This window comes from Perognathus longimembris, chromosome 11 (genome assembly GCF_023159225.1).
Source record: "Perognathus longimembris pacificus isolate PPM17 chromosome 11, ASM2315922v1, whole genome shotgun sequence".
Classification (NCBI taxonomy): domain Eukaryota; kingdom Metazoa; phylum Chordata; class Mammalia; order Rodentia; family Heteromyidae; genus Perognathus; species Perognathus longimembris.
The window spans coordinates 42,172,141-42,183,278 of record NC_063171.1 but is presented as its reverse complement, the minus strand read 5'-3'; the positions used below and the strand labels follow the sequence as shown (position 1 = coordinate 42,183,278).

Genomic DNA, 11,138 nt, shown 5'->3' with positions numbered 1-11,138 from the left:
AATTCCCTTCCTCACCTCACATACAAGTCATAGTCCAAGGGAGGCAGCATCTCTCAGCCACGTGGAGGGAAGCTGGTGAGAAGCCTCCAGTCACCACACAAGTGTGTGTCAGGTGTTCAGACCTCCCATGCCTAGGCCCTGTCTCACAGGCAATGCCAGGATAAAAGGGTTTGGGGACAGAGCACCTCCATCCACTCAGTGCCCAGTGTTCCTGTGCTGCCTGTGACCACAGTAAGTGTTAAAGGGAAACAGAGGCAGGAGTTTCACCAGAAGGATGGCAGGGGGCTCTGGCCAGAGCCCTGGGGGCTGGAGGACTTGTCAGTAGAGGGTGGTGTAGGGAAGGCTGAGGGGACAGGGGATTTCTGGCACCAATGGAAGGTGTGGCTGCCTGTGCCTTTGGGCTCTGAAGAGAGCTGCTCTGGGGAGAGCTAACACTGGAGATTGGGGGGGAGGGGGTGCTCCACAGGGGATACTCTGACATGGAGAAAGATTGTCCTCGGTCAGGCTACAGGCTACAGGAAGGGAGCTCTGAAATGCTGACTAAGAACTAGAGTCAGAACCAGAAGCTAGGGGTTCTTTGGGGCTTGGAAAACCCACAGAGCCTGAGTTTGGGATTTGTTCATATATTTGCCAGGATGGTGAAGACACTGACAGCCTGAGACCTCCCAGGTTTCCAGGCAACTCCAGTAGGTGGTGCGCTAAGGACGTATGAGCTCAGGCCTGACAGGAGGGGCTGGTGTTCAAGTCTCCCGTCTGTATGAGCTGGTGGGGGTTTGGGGGTTTTCTTTATGGGAATGACCTGCCTAGCCTGGTAATCTTCAAGATCCTTTGCAATACTGACCTGCAAAGTCATCTTACAAATTAAAATGAAGCAGAGCAATGCCATTTTTTAAAAAGATATTTTTCCATGAAGTGATCCCCTCATAGGGGCAATTTCAGATAATAAAGATGCATTTAGAATACCTTCTTCCTCTACTTATAAAGCTGAGCATGTTTTATAATGTCATTGGGTGACACTTTATATAAAAGATGATAATTCTTACCAATCTCTTACTTCCAAAGAGATGATGATGATGGTGACGACAATGATGATGTGAGAGTATAATGAAGTATTAGAAGGAGAACTGTTAGATACGGTGTTTGTGTGATTATAAGTGATATTAGGTGGGGTCGTGATGGGCAGAACAGCTTTTGAGCCCTGGGTCTGACTTGTGTTCAATCTCCCTCAGCTCCTGAAAACTCACCCATCCACGAAGATGTCCTGCCAGCAGAGCCAGCAGCAGTGCCAGCCCCCTCCCAAGTGCACCCCCAAGTGCCCTCCCAAGTGCCCCGCCCCCAAGTGCCCCCCTAAGTGTCCCCCGAAGTGTCCTCCCGCCTCCTCCTGCTGTAGCCTTGGCTCTGGGGGCTGCTGTGGCTCCAGCTCTGGGGGTGGCGGCTGCTGCAGCTCTGGGAGCTGCTGCAGCTCTGGGGGTGGCGGCTGCTGCCTGAGCCACCACAGGCCTCGCCGATCTCTCCGACGCAGACACCAGAGCTCTGGCTGCTGTAGCAGTGGCGGTGGCAGCAGCTGCTGTGGCAGCAGCGGTGGCGGCAGCAGCTGCTGTGGCAGCAGCGGTGGCGGCAGCAGCTGCTGTGGCAGCAGTGGTGGCGGCAGCAGCTGCTGTGGTAGCAGCGGTGGCAGTAGCCAGCAGTCTGGAGGCTGCTGCTGACCTGGGCTACGACTTCAAACAAGCAAAGCTGGCGGAAGTGAAATACAGAAGAAGACCTGCCCCAGCCTGCTGCTCTTCTTTCTCCCTCTTCTCTATCATGTCTTGAGCTCTGAGATGCTGAAATCTCTCCCAAAGTTCAGGACTCCTTTCCTTCTGTTTACAAAATAAAGTCTTGTCTATGGAGCCTCAGCAAAGTCTTGCTTGCTTTTTCATTGGCGTCATCCTTGTCGATTGTGTTAGGAGCTAGTGCTCTGCCCACCCTGAGTGGTTCAGAGGCCTGGCTCTTGAGTGCATGGATCAGAGCCCACTGCTGGTGGCTCACACCTGTAACCCTAGCTATGCAGGAGGCTGAGATGGGAGGACTGGGATTCAAAGCCAGCTGGGGCAGGAAAGTCCATGAGACTCTTATCTCTCATAAACTATTCAGAAAAAACTTCGAGTGGCACTGTGGCCCAAAATAGTGGTAGAGTGCTAACCATGAGTACAAAGAGGCTCAGGGATAGCACCTTGAGTTCAGGGCCCAGGACTTGAGTATGGGTCAGGAGGTGGTCACTGAACAGGTGTGGAGAGAAAGCTCTTCATTGTCATTTTTGCACAGAGGGTAGCAGTCCAGCCTGCTTGCTCCTAGGTGAATGATTGCCCACCTAAGTATTTATCTGTTTTATCTTTATACCCATTAATTTTCTATATTTATAAGAAATATGAGGGCTGAGGATGTGGCTTAGTGGTAGAGTTCTTGCCTAGCATGCATGAAGCCCTGGGTTTGATTCCTCAGTACCACATACACAGAAAAAGCCAGAAGTGGTGCTGTGGCTCAAGTGGTAGAGTATTATTCTTGATCAAAAAGCTCAGTGCTGAGACCCTGAGTTCAAGCCCCAGGACTGGCAAAAGAAAAAAAAAAGGGGGGGGGCAATTCTTTGCTGGGTGCCAGTGGCTCATGCCTGTAATCCTAGCTACTCAGGAGGCTGAAATCTGAGAATTGTGGTATAAAGCCAGACCTGGCAGGAAAGTCCAAGAGATTCTTATCTCCAATTAACCACCAGAAAACCAAGTAGCACTGTGGCTTAAGTGGTAAAGTGCTAGTCTTGAGCTGAAAAGCTCAGGGACAGTGCCCAGGCCTAGAGTCCAGGCCCCATGACTGAGAGAGAGAGAGAGAGAGAGAGAGAGAGAGAGAGAGAGAGAGAGAGAGAGAGAGAGGGAGAGAGAGAGAGATGATAGTATTTCTAACAGCCAAGCACTGATTTAAAGCAGCCTCTACATTTCTTTGAGGCTTGCTTACAAACAAACTCTCTTGAATCTAACCCAGCAGGAATGGCATCAATGTTCAGTGCCTTAATAGATCCCATGCTCTAACTTCTTACAGAGAGAAAAACAAACACATACAAACCCAGGTGTAGAAATCTGTCTTCTTTCCCTCAACAAGAACGAACCACTGACTAACGCATACTTTGTTCTTTATTTTTTATGTTTGTGTGCCAGTCCTGGGGCTTAAACTCTGAGTCTGGGAGCTGTCCCTGACCTTTTCAATCAAGGGTAGTTCTCTACCAATTGAGCCATAGCTCCAATTCCAGCCTCATCATGGAGATAAGAGTCTCACAGACTTTCCTGCCCAGACTGGCTTTGAATCTCCATCCTGAGATCTCAGCATCCTGAATAACTAGGATTACAGGCATGTGCTATTGGCACCCAATTGTTTTTTAGCGTCTTTTTTTTTTTGCAACTACCATGTAATTTATTTATTTATATATATATTTTATTATCAAACTGAATTACAGAGAGGTTACAGTTTCATACATTAGGCATTGGATACATTTCTTGTACTGTTTGTTACCTCCTTTCTCATTCCCCCCTCCCCCCTCCCCTTTTCCCTTCCCCCCCCCATGAGTTGTTCAGTTCATTTACACCAAACAGTTTTGCAAGTACTGCTTTTGTAGTTGTTTGTCTTTTTTTTTTTACCCTTTGTCTCTCAATTTTGGTATTCCCTTCCAATTTCCTAGTTCTAATACCAGTATACCCGGTTTCCAATATACTCAGATAAGATTCAGAGAGAGTGTAGGTACAACCACAGGAAGGTGATACAAGAAGATCATCAATAATAGAGGCTACAATTACATATGGCACGTTGAAAGTTGTTACAGCAATCGTTTCCATCACATGGAGTTCATTTCACTTAATATTATCTTATGTGTTCGTAAGGGTATAGCAACTGGGCTCCTGTGATCCTCTGCTGTGACTTGCCTAAACCTGTGCTAATTAAGGCCTTCCAAACAGAACTCACACCAATATTTCTCAAACTCTTCAATGAAACTGAAAGAGAACGTTCACTACCAGACACTTTCTATGAAGCCAGTATAACCCTCATCCCAAAACCAGGCAGGGACTCATCACGGAAAGAGAACTATAGACCGATTTCCCTGATGAACATAGACGCAAAAATTCTCAACAAAATTCTGGCCAATAGACTTCAACAGGTCATCAAAAAAATCATACACCACGATCAAACTGGATTCATCCCAGGGAGGCAAAGTTGGTTCAATATACACAAGTCAATTAGTGCAATTCACCACATCAACCAGAGCAAGGTAAAGAACCACATGGTTATATCACTTGATGCGGAGAAAGCGTTTGATAAAATCCAGCACCCATTTATGCTAAAAGCCCTGGAAAAATTGGGATTCCAGGGAACATTCCTGAATATAATCAAGGCAGTTTATGACAAACCAACAGCAAACATAACTATAAATGGTGAAAAACTGAAGCCATTCCCTTTAAAATCAGGAACAAGACAGGGATGTCCATTCTCTCCCCTTCTCTTCAACATAGTACTAGAATTCCTAGCCAGAGCAATTAGGCAAGAAGAAAATATAAAGGGGATCCAAATAGGAAAATGTAGTTAAACTTTCTCTCTTTGCAGATGACATGATCATATAGCTAAAGAACCCCATAGACTCTACCCCCAAGCTACTAGAGCTGATCCAAAACTTTGGCAAAGTTGCAGGTTATAAAATAAACTCTCAAAAATCAATGGCCTTTCTCTATGCTAACGACCCAAAGACCGAGGCTGACATCAGTAAAACAACTCCCTTTGCAATAGCCTCAAAAAACATAAAATACCTAGGAATAACCTTAACCAAAGAAGTGAAAGACCTCTATGATGAGAACTTTAAAAACATGAGAAATGAAATTAAGGCAGAACTAAGGAAATGGAAAAAACTCCCATGCTCCTGGATTGGAAGGATTAATATAATCAAAATGGCAATATTGCCAAAGGCTATCTACAGATTCAATGCAATACCCATTAATATCCCAACACCATTCTTTAATGAAATAGAGGAAGCAATCCAGAAATTCATATGGAACAATAAAAGACCTAGAATAGCAAAAACAATCCTAAGCAGAAAGAACAGTGCTGGAGGAATTACAATACCCAACTTCAAGTTGTATTATAAAGCTATAGTAATAAAAAACAGCTTGATATTGGCACCAGAACAGGCCTGAAGACCAATGGAACAGATTGAAGACCCAGAAATGAACCCACAGAACTATGCCTACTTATTCTTTGATAAAGGAGCTAAAACAATAGTCTGGAAGAAAGATAGCCTCTTTAACAAATGGTGCTGGCAAAGCTGGTTCAACACATGCAACAAACTAAAACTAGGTCCTTATATATCACCCTGCACCAAAATCAAGTCCAAATGGATCAAAGACCTAGAAATCAAAACAGACACCATGAAAACACTAATCGAAGGAGTAGGAGAAACACTTGGGCTCCTTGGCACAGGATGGAACTTTCTTAACAAAGACCCAGAAAGGCTACAAATCAAAGAAAGGATGGACAAATGGGACTGCATCAAACTGCAGAGCTTCTGCAGGGCAAAGGACATAGCTCGCAAGATAAACAGAAAGCCCACAGATTGGGAGAAGATCTTTACTGGCCATTCAACGGACAAAGGCCTCATATCTAAAATATATGCAGAACTAAAAAAATTACCTTCCTCCAAAACAAAACCGCAAAGAACCAATAGCCCCCTCATCAAGTGGGCTAGAGACTTAAAAAGAGACTTCTCTGATGAGGAAATGAGAATGGCCAAGAGATATATGAAAAAGTACTCTACATCACTGGCCATAAAAGAAATGCAAATCAAAACAACATTGAGATTCCATCTCACCCCAGTAAGAATGTCCTACATCAAGAAAACTAAAAATAACAACTGTTGGAGGGGATGTGGCCAAAAGGGAACCCTACTCCATTGTTGGTGGGAATGTAAACTGGTTCAGCCACTCTGGCAAGCAGTAAGGAGATTCCTCAGAAGGCTAAACATAGAACTCCCCTATGACCCAGCAGGCCCACTTTTGGGTATCTATCCAAAAGACCACAAACATAATCACACTAAAACCACCAGCACAACAATGTTCATTGCAGCACAATTTGTCATAGCTAGAATCTGGAACCAACCCAGGTGCCCCTCAGTAGACGAATGGGTCAGGAAAATGTGGTACATATACACAATGGAATTTTATGCCTCTATCAGAAATAATGACATTGCCCCATTTGTAAGGAAATGGAAGGACCTGGAAAAAAAGTGAAGTGAGCTAGACCCAAAGAAACATGGACTCATGGTTTTTTAGCATCTTAAAAAAAAAAAAAACAATAATGGTAGTTGTAGTTGGATTGTTGTAGTTGCTTTGTTCTCCACTTTCCCATTTCTTTTCTCTTTTGATCCTGTAGTTCTTTTCTCTATATATTATACTCTTTTCTCTCATAATCATTCTAGTTTTCCTGTATTTCTACTCTCCTTCTTCTTCTTCTTCTTCTTCTTCTTCTTCTTCTTCTTCTTCTTCTTCTTCTTCTTCTTCTTCTTCTTCCTCTCTCTCTCTCTCTCTCTCTCTCTCTCTCTCTCCCCCCCCCCCAATTTTTTATTGATAATACTAGGGACTGAATACAGAGCTTTGTACTTAGTGGGCAAGTGCTCTACACCACAGCCACTCCACCAGCCCTAGATTTTTTACTTTCAGTGACAGGAATCAAACCCAGGACTTTGAGTATGTTAGGCAACTGAACAACATCCCACCCTCTTTTTTCTTTCTTCATCCCTCTTCTGTCTACTTATTAATATTTTTAGATCTAATTATTTTAAAAATTACTAATATATCTTAAAAGTATTCTGGCTCCTTTGTTTTCTTTTTTTGAGGGTATAATTTGTGTTTCCAATGGTTTTGTACTACATTTAAATAGCTGATATGTTTTTGAACTTTTGTGGTTGCTAGTCCTTCCTGCCTTCCAGGTGACTCAAGCAGAATGTAAAGACCAAAGGAATGGTTCAAGCAGTAAAGTACACCTAACAAGCACAAAACCTTGAAATCAACCAACTCTAGATAGATTGATAGCAATAAAGGAAAAAATAAGTATAAAAACAATTTTCAAAAATTTTGTTGAGATAATATTTGGGAACCATTTGTTTTTCTTACCTTACTATATCACTGATGAGATAGTGGCACAGTTAAAATGTTAAATTCTAAGCTACAGAGAAATATACAACAACTTCATGGAGATTGAGACTTGGGAGTCCTGGGGGCAAGAGTCTAGCAGAGGTATACCAGATGATAATGCTACAAGAAAAACAGAACTAAAATTCACAGGGAAACCTAGATATTAAAAGCAGTGATAGTAGATATATATTTATATATACACACACAGGTATATCATACATATATCATATATATATATATATATGCATGTATAGCATTTTCTTGACTCATTAAGTTGCAGAATAGCTAGGCTGTTTCCAGAGCTTGGTTTTTATTAATAGTCTTTACAATAATATTATCTCATGGATGCTAATGTTAATTTTCATGTATTGGTGACATACAGAATGAAGCTGGGATAATCTCCCATATTATTGTAGGGAGTACTATTTTGAAAATATTTTTGGCAAAGCAAACCACACATAATTTACCATCTTCTCCAGCTTCAAGTGTGTACCTCTGTAGAGTTAAGTGCAATCACATTAGTTTGTAAATAGTCATATATGTAAACATATAATAAATACCACATATAGAATATAACATATAGTATATACCTATATAAATATTTATCTTTCATATCTGTGTATAAATATTATGTATGCACATATATTTACAGCCATAAATAAAAATAAAATTATGTCATTTGCAGTTTGCAGGGAAATCGTTAGATCCTTTGTTTCCTATCATATGAAGTGAAGTAAACTAGCTTAGAAGGACAAAGGTCGCATGTTTTCTCACATATGTGGACACTGCACCTAAAAAATCAAACATATACATATATATGTATGTGTGTATATGCATAACCATATATATCTGTAATAAACAGATTAAAGTATGATATATTCACATGTGAAATACTATGGCCAATTTTGAACAGTTAAGCCTTTGAACAATTAACATTCACTTTAACAAAAACCAATCATAGGAAAGTGAAAATGTCCTGCCTGGCGTGTGCGTACTAGTGGGAGAGGGGCAAGGAAATTGAGAGGTTGAAGGAGGATGAAATTAGTCAAAATATTTCATATACATGTGTGAACATAGAAAACAGCAAAGCAGGGGCTGGGAATATGGCCTAGTGGCAAGAGTGCTTGCCTCCGATACATGAAGCCCTGGGTTCAATTCCCCAGCACCACATATACAGAAAATGGCCAGAAGTGGTGCTGTGACTCAAGTGGCAGAGTGCTAGCCTTGAGCAAAAAAAAAAGAAGCCAGGGACAGTGCTCAGGCCCTGAGTTCAAGCCCCAGGACTGGCAAGATAAATAAATAAATAATAAATAAGTAAACTTAAAAAAAAAGAAAGAAAACAGCAAAGCCTGTTGAGGTTAGTTTGGGGAAGAAGTGTGATGAAGAGGTAACTGTAATCAAGATATACAATACATAAATGGATATGTCAAAATGAAACTCCTTTGGACAATTAAATGATGCCAATTTTTTAAAGATTCTACTTAACCGCTAACTGAATATTCTAGTACATAAGCATTGCTTAGTAAGTTATTATTTTAAAAGTCTGTAGGGATGGGAAACAAAAGGAAATAAACAGTTTATTTGATGCTGAATCTGCACAAAGATAATACAATGGCTAATAGGTAGAATTAACAGCATTTTCTTATATAGTATACTATAGAAAAATTTGACTACATAAAAGAGTGATACCTTGAGAAATGTAAAACCTCAGTTCTCTGTTTGAAGGTCAAGATGTTCACATGGACCTCACACCTAAGCCATCGTAGTTCATAGCAAGGTTTAATTCTAGTCTTCCTCATGCAACAGGCTGCCTACTCATCGTTCCATACAGGGCAGGTCAGCTGAGGACCTGGGTGCTGCCCTACACGAGGCAGAGGCCTGGACCACATGGCATCTCAGCCCCATCATCCTGCAAGTCAGAGGTTGAGATTCTGAATAGATCTGCCATTGTGAACCCAGGAATCAATACCTGACACACCCCATTACTAAGCAGTTTGGAACAACTGAACAGGAGAATGAATGTCCTCCCAGGTGAGACAGTGGAAAATCTCTCAAGGTCATGTGCCCATACATTCCTCTCTCTGCTGTCTCAGAGCACAGATTGCTATGAGTGTGCCTGAAGACATAAGGAATAGCTACTTATGAAGTGTAAAGTCACACTAGTGAGAGGCTTTAGAATTCATAGCATATCCACTGTATTGACCTATTTCCGATAAAGATATATAAAATTCAGGCCAAGGAAATTGTGATAATTTCACATGACAGAAAACAAGTTTGTTCTGGCAAAGCAAAAGCCAGGACATGTGCTTCTGGGAGAAGTATCACCAACTACAGAATAGAACATGCATGTAGGAGGACTTGATATATGTGACTGCATCAAACTAAAAAGTTTCTGCAAATGGCATAGACAACAAGCCCAAAACACAGCTTATAAAATGAGAGAAGACTTTTGCCTTCTACCCATCAGACAGTGCCCTAATATGGATAATATGTGGAGAACTTAAAAAATTAAGCCCTCACAAAACCAACAGCCTGATTAATAATAACTAAACTAATAAGCTAAAGAGAGTCTTCTCAGAAGAAGTAAAAATGGCCTTCAGCACATGAATAAATGCTCAACATCTCTTGTCATAAAGGAAATGTAAATCAAAATAACATTAAAATTCTACCTCACTTCAATCAGAATGGCCATTATCAAGAAAACAAATGATAGCAGATGCTGGTGAGAGTGTAGCCAAAAGGGAAAACTAATATGGTGTTGGGAATACACTCTGGAAAGCAGTACAGGCTCCTCAAAAACCTAAACATAGAATGACTCTATGATCCAGCAATTCCACTCTTGGACATTTATCCAAAAGATTATAAACCGCAGTGCAGGAAAGCCACCAACATAACCATGTTCATTGCAGCATTATTCAACATACTCAAGATAAGGAATTAGCCTAACTACCCCTCAGTGAGTGAATGAATCTAGAAAATGGGGTATATGTACACAATGGAATTTTCCTCATCCTTTTAGAAAGAATGATGTTGCACCATTTGCACAGAAATGGAAAAATCTGAAAATAGTATGCTAAGTGAAGTAAGTTAGGCCCAGAGAGACAAAGAATGCATGTGGAAACGAGATTTAGTTAATAAAGTTATAAGTAAATAAGTTGGATGGTATGCAAGTGTATACAAACGTATTAACTAAAATATAGTAGATTCAAAGGAGAACTTAAATAGTGTAATTCCTTAAAAAGACAAAGTTAATCAAAATAAACACCAGGAAATGAGTACCAGAAAGAGGTGGGATGGGGTCAAGGAGAAAGGGGTAGAGGAATGAAGAGGAGAAGAGGGGAAGAACATAGTCAAGAATTCAGAAGAAGAATGAGGGAAGTAGTATTTAAGGGAGGGAGGGATGAAGCGTGACATTTATTCATAAATTGTCTTGTTGAAGGGCTACTCCTTTGTACAACTACTTCAAGATAAAAAAAAGAATAAATTCAAAAGGAATGTATGCAAACTAAGATAATATCTAAGAGTGGGAGACAAACACTTTAACTAGAGAATAGCATGAAAACCTATTTCATAGTAAATTTCATCCTTTACCCCTAAACAAAGTATAGTTCTGGATGAGAATTTGCTAATGACTTCCTATTATTGATTTATAGAAAAGAGAGGTTTTTATTTCTCTCAAGAGTTTAATACTAAAACAGAATCAAAGAAAAACCATAGGATTTGGACACAGTATTTTGTCAGAGGATTTAGAGTACTTATAAAGCATTAATTCTCTGAGGAAAAAGAAAAAGGGGAGAGAGATAGATGATAGATCAATCATTAATCTAAACTACAGATATGTATCTCTCTAAATATGTAGCTTCTATGTTCATTATGTAGCTTCTATATGTTCATATGTAGCTTCTATATGTTCATTAATACATATGAATGCCCACTATATTT

The 11,138-nt window shown here is 40.8% G+C and overlaps 1 protein-coding gene across 1 annotated transcript; it reads left to right on the top strand.

The window, feature by feature from the left end:
- The first annotated feature begins 1,256 nt into the window (after window positions 1-1,256).
- LOC125360191 (late cornified envelope protein 1A-like) lies at window positions 1,257-1,706 on the top strand. Its single transcript, XM_048358224.1, has one exon. The coding sequence runs from the start codon at window positions 1,257-1,259 to the stop codon at window positions 1,704-1,706; it is 450 nt and encodes a 149-aa protein (XP_048214181.1).
- Window positions 1,707-11,138: the final 9,432 nt, after the last annotated feature.

Excerpts from the sequence above, each read along its gene's own strand:
- LOC125360191 (XM_048358224.1), top strand. The coding sequence starts at position 1,257 with ATGTCCTGCCAGCAGAGCCAGCAGCAGTGCCAGCCCCCTCCCAAGTGC.